This window comes from Podarcis melisellensis (assembly GCF_964234715.1).
Source record: "Podarcis melisellensis genome assembly, chromosome: 15".
NCBI classification, from domain to species: domain Eukaryota; kingdom Metazoa; phylum Chordata; class Lepidosauria; order Squamata; family Lacertidae; genus Podarcis; species Podarcis melisellensis.
Genome location: NC_138532.1, coordinates 43665908 through 43683530, shown reverse-complemented (window position 1 = coordinate 43683530; position 17623 = coordinate 43665908). Strand labels below are relative to the sequence as shown.

Below are 17623 nucleotides of genomic sequence, written 5' to 3'. Positions count from 1 at the left end.
TGAGACCCTCCCTCAGCCCAACATTGATGCCCCCTCAGCCACTCCAGTCTTGCCCAGCTGGCCTCAAAATTACAGCTGCCACATTATGCTTTCCCCCCACTTGCTAATAAACACATATTTTTATGTGGCAGCTCCTACAATTTGGACTCCAGCCCCCTTTGCTCTTTTTTTTAAGTCTCTGCTAAAGACATTTCTGTCTGGGCAAGCCTATCCAGACACACAAACAAGCTGCCATCTGTTTTTATTATTACTAATATTGTTTTAGGTTCTAAAAAAGATTTCACTGATAATTTTGCTGTTTTGTTCTTTTTCTGGTGGTTTAGTCAGGTGGCATATAAACGTTGTGGGGAGTGAAGTAATATGTACCTAAATCAAGTTTCATTTTTAACATTTCAGCTTCTGCCACAATCAGCTGCTCTGATAAAAATGAAAGAATTGAGCTGAGAGTTCTGCATTGCAGGGGGTTGGACTGGGTGACCCCGAGGTCCCTTTGATATAGGAATTGGAGACTCAAGGTGTACATTTTTATTATTTTAATAACGTTTCAGTGTCTCGCTTTAATTGCATTTAACCATTCAGAATGCATTAGACTTGATCTTTGTGTGTTCTGCATTTGTGAATCTTCCTTCTAAACTACTCTCCTCTCTCTCCTTATCTACTCCTGAAAATCTTACTAATGGCAGGAGGATGTTTTAGCACCATAGTGAGAATCAGCTATCCTTGAAGCTATCTGAGACTCAGGAAGAGGATTTTATGATGCTCTTCTCTCTCACTGAAGGCTAAGCTGCCAGGGTAATGCTGGATATCCAAGACCTGAAATGGTCAAATGGCCTGGGCACATCAGGGCCACTCCAAAGTGATTGCAGGGGTTAAGATGCCAGTATGAAGCCACACATGCTTTACGTCTCATGACCTGTAATCTTTCCTGACATATGTTTAAGGATGTCTTATGACTCTTGGTTTGCTGTGTTTGAATTACTGAATTGCCTCGGGGCAGACCTCAACTGGCACGTTGAGTCGAGTGAGCTCTGTCCTATTGCAATAGCTATAATAAAACTGGGTCCCTAAATCTGGATGCTGGACTTGGAAATAGCTTCCTTGGTTCTGTGGTTTATGCAAAAGGTGGTTGTTCCTCACCTGGGTAACAAACAAGGTGGTGTAGAGGTGAATTCTTACCACTATAATATTGCCAAGATGGTGGGTTCTGGAGTTTTGAGACTGGAGGGATGCTCAGAAAGTCTTCAGTTGCTGCAGCTCAGTTATAAATGCTACTAAAGCGCTACACTTTAAGCCACCTACTGTATTAGCAATCCTGGCTTTCATCCTTGTACTTACATTGTATATTGCCTACACTGACTGGCAGCAGGGGCTCTCTCCTGTTTTTCAGACAGGAAGTCTCTCCCAGCCTGAGGATCAAACCTGGGACCTTTCACACGCAAACCAGGTGCTCTGTACTACTGCTGTGTGACACAAAATGCCCTTTTTTTACCTGAGAACCTGGAGAGCAGCTGCCAATCAGAGTAGATTGGACTATATGGACGAAGAGTTTTACCTAAGATAAGGTAGCTTCCTTCCCATGTTCCTATCGCACAGCTATATAGATATCACTATGTGTTGATTGGTGCCTTCCATTATTAGTGCCGTTTCAGGCATGTGGTGGTTTACAAAAATCGGGTGTCTCCCTTTCTCTGCAACACACGGGAATGCAGGAATCTCAGCTAAAGCTGACAGATGCCATCCAACCTCTGTTTAAATCCGAATCCTTAAATGTCAAGATTGACAGACAGGTCTGTTGACACTGCAATGTATGGAACTATTTCAACAGTGGTTGATGCCATGCTGACTGCTGTTGATGCACTAAGATCAAGATCCCTGCATCTTCTTCAGTGAAAGGCCCAAGGCATCTATCGCCACCTGACGTCCTAAGACACCATCCAAGCCCTATCCACCGGTTGGCTATCATTCAAAGATGCCTCCAGTTTACAAAAATGAGAAGTGCTGCTTTGGGACAGTGCTATTTCCCCTTTAGAAACCTGCCATGTGAGGCCACAATTTGACTTTACAATTTTCCTCAGTTTCATGGATGGTTCTGCACAGGCACCCGTTCTATGGAGGTGAGCCCTATTTGAAAAACACCGCAGCCTAGTTCGCCAGCCCCACCATCCTCTCGCTGACTTCCCAAAGTTTCTTGGCCACGGCGTCATCCCGGGCATGTGGCTTGGGGTCATGCAGCCTGCAATCGGCAAAATAGCGCCCGCTGTACTTCTCAATGCCTTCCTCAGTGGCACAGTAGATGGACGTCTGAGCTCCGCTGGTCGTGTCTCGGAAGAAGAGCCAGCAGATGGGGAGGAAAAGAGGCTTCAGCCAGATCGACATGTGACGGAATAATTCAGTGTTAACAAGCCCTGAAAGCAGAAAGATAGGAAAACATCAGTTGCCAGAACTGGATAGAATAAGAAGAGAGCCCAACTGATGGACCAGACTTCAAAGGGGGTCCATCTAATTTAGTATCCACTTTTCCACTGTGGCCAACCAGATGCCCCTTTTTGCGGAACAGAACAGTCAACAGTCAGGAAAAATGGGAGCTGGAGTCTAATAACATCTAGAGGACCAATGGAAGCTGGTCCATTAACGCAACCTCAGTCTGCTTCTCAGACGGTCCCCATCTGCCACCCTTCCTACTTACAACCAGCCCAGGGGGTGATCCTGCCCATCAGCTTTCTTCTCTACATAGTCTCAGTGTTGCCCCTTGTAAATCTCTGCAGGGATAAGGATGAGGATAGGGACAGAACTTCCACCTGCAATTGACTCTGTCTCTGCCCTTCCCTGGTTCTGGCTCTGTCTATTGTTGGGCTCCTTGCTTTCTGCCCCTCCAGTCCCCCAAGGGCACCAGACACCACTATAGAGGGTCCCAGGTTGAGGAACGGAGCTGGACCTGCCACTCACCTGGATGGACCGCGTAGCAGGTAACGTTCGTCCCTTCCAGTCGATTGGCGAGCTCCCGGGTGTACAATATATTGGCCAGTTTGCTGTTGCAGTACGATTGGAACCCTGCCAAGTGCCCATCCACTGGCTTGTGGATGTTCTGAAAGTCAATCTTCCCCCACCGATGTCCACTGGAAGCCACCACCACCACACGGCTGGGCGCACAATGCTTCATCCGCTCCAGGAGGAGGTGGGTCAGAAGGAAATGGCTCAAGTGATTCACCTGGAACACCAAATTGAAGCCATCCTCACTTCGGCTTCTAAACCCGACACCTGCCGGAACACGAAGCTGGATTAAACAGGTGCAACGTGGAAGCAGGCCTTTTCACTGGTGGCGCCAGCCCTGTTGAAATATGAGAGGCCCCCATCACTATCATCTGCTGTCTCTTGAAGACACACCTGTTTAGGCAAGCATAGTCCATATAAGTTTATTGTTCTAGCCCAGGGGTCAGCAAACCTTTTCAGCAGGGGGCTGGTTCACTGTCCCTAAGACCTTTGAGAGGCCAGACTATATTTTAGATAAAACGACACAGCATTCTATGCAAGAGCTCCAGGCAGGCCACACAAATAACCCAGGGATGCATTTTAAATAAAAGGACACATTCTACTCGGGTAAGCCATGCCCCCCCATGACTCTCCCCTCCCTTCTCCACAGCACCGGACGAGCACCGGTGGCTGCTTACCTGTGTCTTGCGAATGGCAGGGGCTGGCGGTGGTGGGAGGATGAAAAGTGCGCGAAAGGGCTCTGGAGAGGGGCTGGCAGCAACAAAGCCCAAATTGAGCCTGCTTACAATGGCAGCCGCTCAAGCGCTAACGCTGCTGCTCCTGGCACCAACAAAGCCCAGCCCACTTCCTCTCAGTCTCCAGAGTTTCAGGCAGGGGACCTTCCCAGTCCTACCTGGGGATGCCACTGGGGACTGAAAACCTTGGCCCTTCTGCATGCAAAGCAGCTGTGCCCCTTCCCCAAATCTCACCTGCATTGTTGATGAGAATGTCAAGGCGGGGCTCAGAGCTCAAGAAAGCCGCTGCAAAAGCTCTCACTGACTTTAAGCTGGCCAAGTCCAGGCTCATAAAGAGAACTTCATTGTTTCCACTTTCCTGAAAACATTAATTGGGGGGGGGGGGATATGGTGAGGAACAGCATAAAGAATAAGCAATAAAACTACATTCCTAAAACAAATGCAAAATACATAAATCAGTGGATTAGAGTAGCAGATCAAGGGAGCTTGTTCACCACCACCCCCATCCCAGGAAAAACAGGTGAGAATGGTGCGCGGTGGGAAAACATCCTCCATGCACCTGCCCAAATGCTATACCACCACTAGGGCAGACTTTTCTAACCTGGTGCCCTTTCAGATCCACTGGACTACAACTCCCATCAGCCCCAGACAGCTGTGTGATGCTGAGGCTGATGGGAGACTAGGTCCAAAACATCTGGAGAGTGTCAGCTTGGTGAATTCTTCTAGAAAGCTAGACCTCCCTCCTGCCAAGGAAGGAAAGGTCAGCTGTTCAGAATTCAATGGAACTCCCTGCTGACTGGTATCAGGCAGGTGCCTTCACTGTACTCTTTTCAGTGCCTGCTAAAAACACTATTGTGTAGACGAGCCTACCTGGAGGTTAGGAAAGTTGATGCGAGTTCCCCCAGTCTACTCTGATTTATTTATATTTTAAAGTTTTACATTGTTACATTTTTCTTGCTAATAATTTTATTGATTTAGTTTTCGTTGTAAACCACTTTGAGGATATGGTTTTTTTAAACAATCAAATGGGGTATAAATTTTATGAAGTGAATATATTCGGCCACGTTTTTACAGTGGAATTGCTTTGAGAAGTGATTTTAAAATGGAATCACATAAAGGCTGCCCTTTCGAAGGAGGCAGGTGGCAGGTGCTCACCCTCCTGATATCATAGACAGCAGATTCTCCTCGCCTTCTGTCACGGCAAGCCAGGATGACGCGGGCTCCCCTCCGGGCCAGATCCAGAGCTGTTGCCTTTCCAATCCCAGTGTTTCCACCTGGAAAAGTTCAAGGGGAAAGTTTAATTCGCTGGGGGTCTTGGCAGACCGCACAACAATTTTTCTGGCAATATGAATGAGCTGTGCTAGATGCTGTATGGTTTTAACCGCATTTTCACTATATCCTTTATTTCTTACAGGTTGCATTTTGTTGCATTATAATTGGATTTCCAGAGAGTTTGCGGTCAGAGGCAGTACATGCTTCTGAATGTCTGTTGCTGGAAACAGCAGGAGGGCAGAGTGGTGGTTGTGCTCAGGGATCTGGATGCTGGACTAAGTGGGTCCCTGGCCTGATCCAGCTGAAGGCTCTTCTTAAGAGAACTCAGAATGCAATACAGTATAATACATACCAATATTGAATGCTATGGATGTGCTGTCTCTCATCTTCCACTACAAACCCTCAGACATGTCACACACCACCTGAATAAAGCTCTGAAGCCCTCTGCCAGATGCTCTTGGACTACAATTCCCAGCATTCCCAATGCTGAGGAAACATGAGGGGTGGGTGAGCTGGAGTGCAGGCACACCTGGGGAAAGGGCACCGGTGCAACCCTATAATAGGTTTGCTGAGAAACATGCCCCATTGGCGCTCCAGGGAGCTTCCTTCTAAGTCAGCCTGCGCAGGATCGCAGCCGGGGAGATGCGCTCAGTCTCGTCTGAAGTTTTTTTTCCTGGAATCCCGAAGCAGGAAACCCCGGAGCGGGAGCTCCCGCAGACCCTCTTCCGACGCTCTAACCACTGCCCCACGCTGCCCTCCGTCTTCCGGGAGCGATTCTCACCCGTGATCAGCACCGTCTTGCCCCGCAGGCTGGTCTCGTTCTTGCACGTGGCCCCTTTGATGAAGTTGTAATAGAGCAAGGCGTAGAGGCCCAGCGCCAGCGCCAGACCAGCCAGCGCCTCCGCGGCAGCCATCGCGCGCTTCTTGCGCCCGGAGCGCAAAAGGGAGGAGGAGGAGGAGGAGGGGGCGCCAGCAGCAGCCTAGGCGCGCATCTTGCGCCCGCGATCGCCAGCTCCTCGCACTGCTGGTCGGAGGAAGAGGCGGACGCCGCTGATCCTGCTCCTCCTCGGGAGGCAGGTTCCCAGCAGCCAGACGCGCCCCGGATCCTTCCTCTTTCTCCCGCGGACCCGTGCGCAAAGCTGCGCGCCTGCAGCCCCTTGCGCTCCAAGGCGTGCCAAGAACGGAGCCGGAACCCCTGGCCGCTTGCAGAGATGCGCGTCACGGTCAGCTGTATCCCGGACCGTGTGGGGAGTCAGAGCTCCGCCCCATAGCAAAGTCCGCGTCCCTGGCCCCGCCCCAACAGGAGGGTCCAAAGATGCAGGCCGGTCGCCTTGATCCGTTGCTGTCCTTCGTTACGCGCACGTCCCATCCTCGGATAGATGGCACCCGCATGAGTGCAATTTCAGGGGCTCCATGATCACTGCAGATGGTGACAACAGTCACGAAATTAAAAGACGCCTGCTTCTTGGGAGAAAAGCAATGGCAAACCTAGACAGCATCTTAAAAAGCAGAGACATCACCTTGCCAACAAAGGTCCGTTTAGTTAAAGCTCTGGTTTTCCCAGTAGTGATGTATGGAAGTGAGAGCTGGACCATAAAGAAGGCTGATCGCCGAAGAATGGATGCTTTTGAATTCTGGTGCTGGGGGAAACTCTTGAGAGTCCCCTGGACTGCAAGAAGATCAAACCTCTCCATTCTTAAGGAAATCAGCCCTGAGTGCTCACTGGAAGGACAGATCGTGAAGCTGAGGCTCCAAGACTTTGGCCACCTCATGAGAAGAGAAGACTCCCTAGAAAAGACCCTGATGTTGGGAAAGATGGAGGCCACAAGGAGAAGGGGACGACAGAGGACGAGAAGGTTGGACAGTGTTCTTGAAGCGACCAGCAGTGGAAGACAGGAGTGCCTGGCATGCTCTGGTTCAGGGGGTCACGAAGAGGCGAACACGACTAAACAACTAAACAACAACAGCTTGAATAAGATATCGCGGGTGGGGGCAGGATCGACCGCAAGATGTGATGCACCTTGCAGTGCTGGATTTACGTATATGCAAAACAAGCTATAGCTTTAGGCCCCACTCTCTTGGGGCCCCCAAAAAAAATTTAAAGGAAAAAAAACTGGATGTACATTTCCAAAATATAAGATAAATAAATAAATAAAATAAAACCAACATACAGCAACAGTGTTTTGTGTTGTGTAGGCTCTTATGATGTAAGTAATGAGTCCCACCTGCTCCCTAAAATATCACTGGTTTGCTCATTTCTATATCAATTACTTTGATCAAATACATATTTTGTTACATGCAAATGGCTTTAGATTCCTATTACGTCCATAAATTACCATGTAGCATGTATTCAACACAAAAAACAGGGACAATTTGTTATTGACAAAGGACAGCTGGACATATAAAGGGGCCCATTACCTTCAGTAGCTTAGGGCTTCATCAAACCTAAATCCGGCTCTTCATACACACTATTTGAATGGCAATGATGACCATCAACTTTTTTGGGGGGGCAGCCATACCCCTCAAATATTTTATTGGGGGGGCCTAGCCCTAGAAGCTGGCTCCTATGCTCAGTTTTCTTTTTTCTTTATTATTTATGAAAGCTGTATGCTGCACTATACCCACCGGTCTCAGGGCAGTTCATCGGATAAAACCACAAAATACATAATCAAAAGAAAAACAACCCAATAACCCCCGCATAGAAAAATTAAAATAAAAACCCCACATTGTTTTCTGAGAGCCAGCTCTGTTAAACTCGGGTGTGCTTGCTTCAAACAGGTTGCAAAGGCTTGGCAAAGGTTTCACAAAAGGCTTTCCGCCCCTTGAAACACCGCCTTCCACTGGAAATAATCCTGTAAAGAATTTCAACTGTGGACATGGACCATGAACCCCATTGAAGGAAAGCAAAGAAGTCTCACCTCCTTAGGGAGAGAGAGATTGGCAGCTCTTGGAAGGGAACCATTTTTTGAGCCTGAAATTCCAGTTCCACCATAGTGGGTGGGGAAGGAAAAAGGCGGGAAAACTCCCCACCTCAAGGACAACTCAGAAACCACAGAATTATCATCATTATTAAATTTTAAAACCACCCTCCATCAAGAGACCACAGTTTACAACACAGAACACAAAATTAATAATGACAAAAATATTATAATAGGCAGTACCTCCCTCCCACCACCACATTTTAAAAGGCCACAAATTGATTAACAGCCAAAGGCCTGGTTGACAAGGAATCTTTTCGCCTGACGCTTCACCCAGAGGCAGTTGTGGGGTGTGTGGGGATTATTTATTTTCTTATTAATGCCTTCCTTTCATCTTAAGATCCTAGGGTGGGGTCACAGCATTAAAACACATTATTCTTTTTTATTAAAAAGAAACCCACACATCTCAAAACAACTTAATTCATTATTTATTATTGATTTCATAAAAATTATATACCGCTCGAGTGCAGGAAAAAACCTCCAAGCAGTTAAAAAGTCTGCTCAGCAGCCATGACACCCATGTGGCTTCTCTTGCCTTAAAAAGATCCGCTAGTAAAAAAAAAAAGAGCGGGAAAAATGAAAGAGGAGGAGGGAAATGGCGGCCCGCAAAGTGACAACAGCAAATATTACACCGGACGCTTGGTACCACTCACTTTCGAAAATCGAAAAAATGGAGAAAATTACACATCATTTCAGACTTCAACAGGGACTTTAGCCTCCAGGCACTTTTGGTAAGATTTGGTGTTCCTTTGTGACATTTGCAATGGGCGACTTTCAAGGCAACCTTCCTCACAGGCTTGGCAAGTCTGGAACCGGACCTGATGATCTGACGACACCGATAGCCTTGACGTGGACTTTGCTGTTTTGGCCCCCGTGCAACTGTACCGTTTTATAGTTTTCGTTTTTCATCTCTTCGTTTTTCCCCTGTTGCCACTGTTCTTTTTCCTTTATATACATTGTAAAATGGGGTGGGGGACACCCTTTACCAAAAGAAAAAGAGAGAGACAGCTGCAAAGATTGCCTGCTATTGCCCAACCCGCTGTGATCACCAGGGAACAAAAAACGAGAGAAACCGTGGACAACCTAAGAGCACTCAGGGGAACACTTTAGAACCCTGCCATGTGATGCCACACTTTGAATTAAAAACCTTCCTCAGTTTCATGGATGGTTCTGCACAGCACCCGTTCCATGGAGGTGAGCCCTCTTTGAAAAACACAGGAGCTTAGTTCGCCAGCCCCACCATCCTCTCGCTGACTTCCCAAAGTTTCTTGGCCACGGCGTCATCCCGGGCATGTGGCTTGGGGTCATGCAGCCTGCAATCAGCAAAATAGCGCCCGCTGTACTTCTCAATGCCTTCCTCAGTGGCACAGTAGATGGACGTCTGAGCTCCGCTGGTCGTGTCTCGGAAGAAGAGCCAGAAAAGAGGCTTCAGCCAGATCGACATGTGACGGAATAATTCAGTGTTAACAAGCCCTGAAAGAAAAAAAAAATCAGTAGCTAGAACTGAATGGAGGTCCATCTTGTTTAACATTCTCTTTTCTGCTTGGGCCAACCAGATGCCACATCTGGGAAGCTTGACATGAGCAGAACAGCACTTCCTCAGCAGCAGCAGCTGGTGTTTAGAGGTCAACTTCCTTTGATACTGGAGGTTCCATCTAGCTAGTATCCACTAGTATGACTGGAGCTGATGGCAGCCATCGTTCAAAGCACCTGAAGGGCATTGTAGTGATCTGATGGGATTACTATGAGGAATAATAAAATATGCATCAAGCCATTGTGTCCACTATGAAAGCATTGAGATGACTGGGTTTGATTCATTGACAATAATTTCTGATCAAATCCCACAAGCCTCTCCATCTCTACCATTTGCTTTCTCTACACCTGACAGGCATGTATAAGCATTCTAAATATGCAGGCCAGTTGTTCACTGGGCATTCTCACTACATAAAGATAGTAAGTTACTTTGATGTAGTTTAATCTTTAGATAGATCTTAAGAGTTCAGGAAGAGAGTTCACAAAGAGATGGTAAATACTACCCATCCTTCCTCTCCTGTTTATGACCTCTGGGGCTTTCCTAAAAGCATTCCTCCTTGCTTCCTCTTTTATTTACTCTGGACTACTATACATGCTCAAATTAGCTCTTTGTAGTTTTAACTTTTAACTTTGTCCCCACGTGGGGTTTTTTGAAATGCTCAGGGGAAATCTGATTGGTTCTTACGTGTAAAAAGTTCTTATGTGAATAAAACGACCTGGGTCGAGGGGTGGACAGGAATTATTATTGGCACCTCCTCCCAGAGTCTTGCTGGTCAAGCCTCATGTGTATTCTATTAATCAGGGTCCAATCCTTCCTTGTTTTGGGAATGCTACAGGCATCAGGTTGCCAAAGGCTAGTCTAGTTGCAGATGGCAATGATGACCAAGAAATTTGCAAAAGGAATGTATGTTCTAGGGTGATGCATGAAAAGGTGAGCTGCACAGGAATCTCTGGCATTATTGGCCCTCCAGATAGCAAATACCCTGTCCTGCAGATGTTGTAGGACCCCAGTTAGCACAGTCAACGGTCAGGAATGATGGAAGCCCAACTAGAGGACCAATGGAAGTCTGCTTCTCAGACAGTCCCCATCTGCCACCTTTCCTACTTACAACCAGCCCAGGGGGTGATCCTGCCCATCAACTTCCTTCTCTCCATAGTCTCAGTGTTGCCCCTTGTAAATCTCTGAAGGGATAAGGATAAGGATGGGGACAGAACTACCTGCAATTGATTCTGTCTCTGCCCTTCACTGGTTCTGGCTCTGTCTACTATTGGGCTCGCTGCTTTCTGCCCCTCCAGTCCCCCAAGGGCACCAGACACCACTATAGAGGGTCCCACATGGAGGCAGGAGCTGAGCTAAACCTGACACCTACCTGGATGGACTGCGTAGCAGGTAACGTTCGTCCCTTCCAGTCGATTGGCGAGCTCCCGGGTGTACAGCATATTGGCCAGTTTGCTGTTCCTGTAGGACTGGACCCCTGGCGACTGCCCATCCACTGGCTTGTGGATGTTCTGAAAGTCAATCTTCCCCCACCGATGTCCACTGGAAGCCACCACCACCACACGGCTGGGCGCACAATGCTTCATCCGCTCCAGGAGGAGGTGGGTCAGAAGGAAATGGCTCAAGTGATTCACCTGGAACGCCAAATTCAAGCCGTCGCTGCTTCGGCTTCCAGTCCTGACACCTACCAGAAAATGAGGCTAGATTAAACAAGTGCGGCATGCAGACAGGCCTTTTCTCTGGTGGCCCCATTTCTGTGGGAGGCTCACCCTGCTGAAATATGAGAGCCCCCCATCACTACTGGCAATCTGCCGGCTCTTTGAGACACACCTGTTTAGCAAGAAGACCCAGGTAACTACCGACCATGCCATTTATAAATGTCTTTATAAATGACTTGGATGAAGGAATTGAGGGGATGCTCAACAAATTTGCAGATGACAGTGAATTTTTTTGGGGGAAATGAATACAATTCATTGAAAAAATGTTTAAAATGACATTTGTAAAAAAAAACCAGAAGCATTTCTGTTAGGGATTGTAGGACAAGAACTTCCAAGAAAAAGAAAGAACTTATTTATGTCTGCTACAACAGCGGCAAAAGTCTTGATAGCACAAGGATGAAAGAACCAGGAAATCCCAAGGAAAGAACAGTGGCAAGAAAAATGGATGAGCTACGCAGAACTGGCTAAATTGACTTATAAATTGCGGGACAAGGACAACTGTGACTTTCAGGAAAAATGGGAGCTTTTTACAAATTATTTTAAAAGACAACAAAATGAACTGGACTCCTTGGCAAGTTTTGAGTAAAAATACACAAATTTATTGGTCGATAACAGTGTAGATAGATAATGTAAGGACATGTAACATGCAGAGAACAATATGTGCTGAAAAATCAGAGAGAGGAGCTGAGGGAAGTCTCTGGGGAGGGGAGGGAGGGTTTGAAGGGGGAATATGGGAAAAAGGGGGGTAGAATAAGGAATATGATATGTTTTGATAGTTGGTGTGTTGAAATTGTTAATAAAAATGTTTTTTTTAAAAAAAAAAAACTGCAGATGACACCAAACTGGATGGGTAGTGAATGCCATGGAAGACAGAACCAGGATAGCTCCGCTCTATTCTGCCTTGGTAAGTCCTACTTAGAGATGCTGTTGGGAACAGAACTTTGGACCTTCTGCATGCAAAGCAGGGGCTTTGCTATGAGCTATAGCCCTTCCCCTAATGAGCTATAGCCCTTCCCCTAAAAGTAAAGCAGGATTTCAGCCCCCATGGTTTTGAAGAAGATTTAAACAGGAACACAGGAAGCTGTCATAACAATACACAATCAGATCCAACCAGTTCAGTATTGGCTACACTGACTAGTGGTGGGTCTCCAGAGTTTCAGGCAGGGGACCTTCCCAGTCCTACCTGGGGATGCTATTGGGAACTGAAAACCTTGGCCCTTCTGCATGCAAAGCAGCTGTGCCCCTTCCCCAAATCTCACCTGCATTGTTGATGAGAATGTCAAGGCGGGGCTCAGAGCTCAAGAAAGCCGCTGCAAAAGCCCTCACTGACGTGAAGCTGGCCAAGTCCAGGCCCATGAAGAGAACTTCATTGTTCCCACTTTCCTGAGCAGGGGGGAAAAACCACAAGGAGCGGTTAGCCCTAGCAAGAAGGTTTGACCCGTCCCGCTCCCAGAGCCAGGCCACAACCAGGCTCCCTTTGCTGTGCCACACCATGGTCTTGCTCAGAATCTAGGCCTGTTTCTCGAAGCTGCAGGAGAGTTGCGCTTGTGCTCAGATCCTGCTTGCGGGCTTCCCATACCAGGCACCAGATTGGCCACTGTGAGAAGTGGAAGCTGGGCTATAATAATAATAATAATAATAATAATAATAATAATAATAATAATTTATTTATACCACGCCCATCTGGCTGGGCTTCCCCAGTCATTCTGGGTGGCTTCCAACAAAATATTAAAATACAGTAATGCATCAAACGTTAAAAGCTTCCCTAAACAGGGATCCCTTCAGATGTCTTCTAAAAGTCTGGTAGTTGTCCTTCTCTTTGACATCTGGTGGGAGGGAGTTCCACAGGGCAGGTGCCACTACCAAGAAGGCCCTGTGCCTGGTTCCCTGTAACTTGGCTTCTCGCAGCGAGAGAACTGCCAGAAGGCCCTTGGCGCTGGATCTGTGTCCGGGCAGAACGATGGGGGTGGATCCAGTGCCTGATCCAACAGCCTGGCTCTTATGCTCAGGTTATCTGAAGATTCACATGCCCATTAAGTTCTGGTAAAATATTACAGCCACAGATCCAGACTTCAGATTTATTTTCTTATTTCATTTGCAATTTCCTTTCCCCCCAGACGACCAACATTGAAGAAAAATATATGATGGTGGTGAATGGCTTAAAGCATAAAGAACAAAACTACATTCCTAAAACAAATACAACAAATTCCTAAAACAAATACAAGATACATCATAAATCAGTAGATCAGATTAGTACATCAACAGCACAGCTGCTTCACCCCCCCCCATCCCAGAAAAAGCCGGGTGAGGACGTGAGTTTTAAGCAGGCTCCTAAATGCCAATGCCGTACGGGGCAACTTGATATTATTCCCTGCAAGTGCATTGTGGGAAAACATCCTCCAAGCATCCCCACCCCAATGTCATCATCATAATAATAGTTATAATAATAATTTTTTATTTATACCCCACCCTACCTGGTTCGGAAAACCAGGCTCAGGGCAGCTAACTACAAATTTAAAACACTTAATTGATGCAACAAAAAAAACAGCATAAAATACCGTCTAAAACATGATTAACAATAAATTCAGAATTCATAAATCAATTTAGGGGGGAAATCCATCCAATAAACATTAGATGATCACCAGGGCTAGCTGGCTAAATTAGTCCTATTTGGGCCAGCAAGGAGGCCAGGGGAGAATTAGCTGTGGGATGCCAGAGCGGGTAATCTTCATAAAAAGAGGAGAGGGAGGAAAGGAAGGGGAATAAAAGATCAGGATAAGTTTAAATTGAAAGCCAGGCGGAATAGCTCTGTCTTACAGGCCCTGCGGAAGGAGGTTAAATCCTTCAGGGCCCTGGTCTCATGGGACAGAGCATTCCACCAGGTTGGAGCCATTACTGAGAAGGCCCTGGCCCTGGTGGAGGATAATCTGACTTCCTTAGGGCCCAGGACCTCTAAACTATGATTATTCATGGACCTCTGTGGGGCAGACCAGGAGAGGCGGTCCCATAAATACGAGGGCCTTAAGCCACAAAAGGTTTTAAAAGCACCTTAATACCACTAAGGTAGACTTTTCTAACCTGGTGCCCTCCCAGATCTTTTGAACCACAACTCCCACACAGACAGCTGTGTGATGCTGATGGGAGAGCGGCAGGTTGGTGAATTCTCCTAGAAAGCTAGACCTCCCAGCTTTCTAGAAGGAAGGGCTGACTGTTCAGATTCCATTATGACATGAGTTTACTGTGAAATCGCTTCAAGATAGTTCAAGGGAAGTGATTTCTAAGTGGAGGCAAATAAATAAATGCTGCATTTGGAAGGAGGCAAGTGGCCGGCACTCACCCTCTTGATGTCATAGACGGCAGATTCTCCTCGCCTTCTGTCCCGGCAAGCCAGGATGACGCGGGCTCCCCTCCGGGCCAGATCCAGGGCCGTTGCCTTTCCAATCCCAGTGTTTCCACCTGGAAAAGTCCGGGGAAAAGAATGATCTAGAGGGGTGGTTCCCAAAATGTGTGTTTGGTGGCAGCGGGGCTTACTGGCTGCTTGAAATTTGTCGAGGGTCTTGGCGGACCCCTGAATGGTTTTTATACTTGCTGTGGCAATTGTAATGAGCTGTGCTAGGTGCTGTATGGTTTTAAACTTCATTTTCACTACATCCTTTATTTCTTACAGGTTGCGTTTTGTTGCATTATAATGTGGATTCCAGAGAGTTTGGGGTCAGAGGCAGTACATGCTGCAGAAGGCCAGTTGCTGGAAGCAGCAGGAGAGGGGAGTGGCTCCTGGGCTCAGGCCCTGCATGTGGGCTTCCCATGGGGGCAGTTGGGTGGCCACCAGGACAGGAGGTTGAACCAGATGTGCCATTGGCCTGATCCAGCAGCCAGGCTCTTTCCTTTCATGGAGGCGGTTGGAGGATGGGTGGCAGTTAACAGATTGAGGTTGACTCCTCCTGACAAGACAGAAGTACTGTTTTTTGGGGACAGGAGTGGGGGACTCCCTGGTCCTGAATGGGGTCACTGTGCCCCTGAAGGACCAGGTGCGCAGCCTGGGAGTCATTCTGGACTCACAGCTGTCCATGGAGACGCAGGTCAATCCTGTGTCCAGGGCAGCTGTCTACCAGCTCATTCTGGTCCACAGGCTGAGACCCTCCCTGCCCACAGTCTGTCTTCCCAGAGTGGTGCATGCACTGGTTATCTCCCACTTGGACTACTGCAATGCGCTCTACATGGGGCTACCTTTGAAAGTGACCCGTAAACTACAACTAATCCAGAATGCGGCAGCTAGACTGGTGACTGGGAGCGGCTGCCGAGACCACATATCACTGGTATTGAAAGACCTACACTGGCTCCCAGTACGTTTCCGAGCACAATTAAAAGTGTTGGTGCTGACCTTGAAAGCCCTAAACGGCCTCGGTCCAGTATATCTGAAGGAGCGTCTCCTCCCCCATCGTTCTGCCTGGACACTGAGGTCCAGTGCCGAGGGCCTTCTGGCAGTTCCCTCACTGTGAGAAGCCAAGTTACAGGGAACCAGGCAGAGGGCCTTCTCGGTGGTGGCGCCCGCCCTGTGGAACACCCTGCCACCAGATATCAAAGAGAACAACTACTACCAGACTTTTAGAAGACAGCTGAAGGCAGCCCAGTTTAGGGAAGCTTTTAATGTTTAATAGACTATTGTATTTTAATATTCTGTTGGAAGCCGCCCAGAGTGGCTGGGGAAACCCAGCCAGATGGGTGGAGTATAAATAATAAATTATTCTTATTCTTAGGAGAGCTCAAATTGTAGCAGAATACAATACAATATATACAAATATTGAATGCTATGGATTTGCCGTCTCTCATCTTCCACTACAAACCCTCAGGCACATCACAGACCTCCTGAATAATGCTCTGGAGCCCTCTGATGGGAGCTGTAGTTCAACAGAGGACCCCCCATCTCAGGGCCAGCTGCCAGGGAACCATTATCAGCACCCTTCACGGCATTTATTCATCCCTTTATCATATACAGTGGTACCTTGGTTTAAGAACAGTCCGGTTTAAGAACTATTTGGTTTACAAACTCCACAAAACTGGAAATAGTGTCTTGGTTTGAGAACTTGACCTCGGTCTAAGAACGGAATGAGTTTGACCAAACTGCAGGAGGCAGTGGAAGACAGGAGTGCCCGGCGTGCTCTGGTCCATGGGGTCACTAAGTGTCTGCCACGACTAAATGACTAAACAACAACAAGAACAAGAGAATCCGAACAGTGGAAGGGCACCGGCAGCGGGAGGCCTCATTAGGATTTAATAACGTTTATGGTTTAAGAACGGACTTCCAGAACGGATTAAGTTCGTAAGCCGAGGTACCACTGTATTATATATAATAAATTTATATATAACCAACCTGTCACCTCTGTGGGGCGCCTCTTAAACGCCAACCCTCTTCTATCTCATTTCCAGGCTGGGTTGGAAATGGAGTAGCAGTAATCTCTCTTTCGCTACCAAGTGTTCCCTTCATCCTGACTGAGCCCTGCTGCCTGGGGCTTCTGGGAGCCCCAGAACAGGAAAAGCGCCACAGGTTTCGCCATCCCTGGGTGTGCAGCCTTACTCAACACATCATAATTACCCAAGCCCTCCTCTGCACATCTCTGCTTGGCAACAGGAGGGCAGGTTTGGCCCAGCAGCCATTAGCTGCTCATCCCTCCTGTCAAACCTGATATCTTTTTGGCCACTGACCTGATCCACTTTGCCTCTAGTATTTCTTTGTGTTTTTGACACAGAGAGTCCCCTCGATTATATCTTTGAATGTTGCTCAGGCTGATCTGGAGTTTTTTTTCTGGGGATCAAGGGCCAGGAAACCCCGGAGCGGGAGCTCCCGCAGACTGTCTTCGGACGCTCTAACCACTGCCCCACGCTGCCCCCCGTCTTCCGGGAGCGATTCTCACCCGTGATCAGCACCGTCTTGCCCCGCAGGCTGGTCTCGTTCTTGCACGTGGCCCCTTTGATGAAGTTGTAATAGAGCAAGGCGTAGAGGCCCAGCGCCAGCGCCAGACCCGCCAGCGCCTCCGCGGCAGCCATCGCGCGCTTCTGGCGCCCGGAGCGCAAAAGGGAGGAGGAGGAGGAGGAGGAGGAGGAGGGGGCGCCAGCAGCAGCCTAGGCGCGCATCTTGCGCCCGCGATCGCCGGCTCCTCGCACTGCTGGTCGGAGGAAGAGGCGGACGCCGCTGATCCTGCTCCTCCTCGGGAGGCAGGTTCCCAGCAGCCAGACGCGCCCCGGATTCTTCCTCTTTCTCCCCCGGACCCGTGCGCAACGCTGCGCGCCTTCAGCCCCTTGCGCTCCCAGGTGTGCCGGGAACGCTTGCAGAGATGCGCGTCACGGTCAGCTGTATCCCGGACCGCGTGGGGGTCAGAGCTCCGCCCCATAGCAAAGTCC

At 48.2% G+C, this 17623-nt stretch overlaps 1 protein-coding gene across 1 annotated transcript; it reads right to left on the bottom strand.

The window, feature by feature from the left end:
- Positions 1–1992: 1992 nt before the first annotated feature.
- DHRS13 (dehydrogenase/reductase 13) lies at positions 1993–17623 on the bottom strand. The gene is made up of 10 exons (XM_081889509.1): positions 17137–17623; positions 14562–14680; positions 12484–12607; positions 10879–11190; positions 9201–9448; positions 5779–5977; positions 4881–4999; positions 3960–4083; positions 2947–3258; positions 1993–2405 (listed from the first exon to the last, which is right to left on the bottom strand). The coding sequence occupies exons 1-10, from the start codon at positions 17267–17269 to the stop codon at positions 2143–2145; spliced, it is 1953 nt and encodes a 650-aa protein (XP_081745635.1). The 5' UTR covers positions 17270–17623; the 3' UTR covers positions 1993–2142.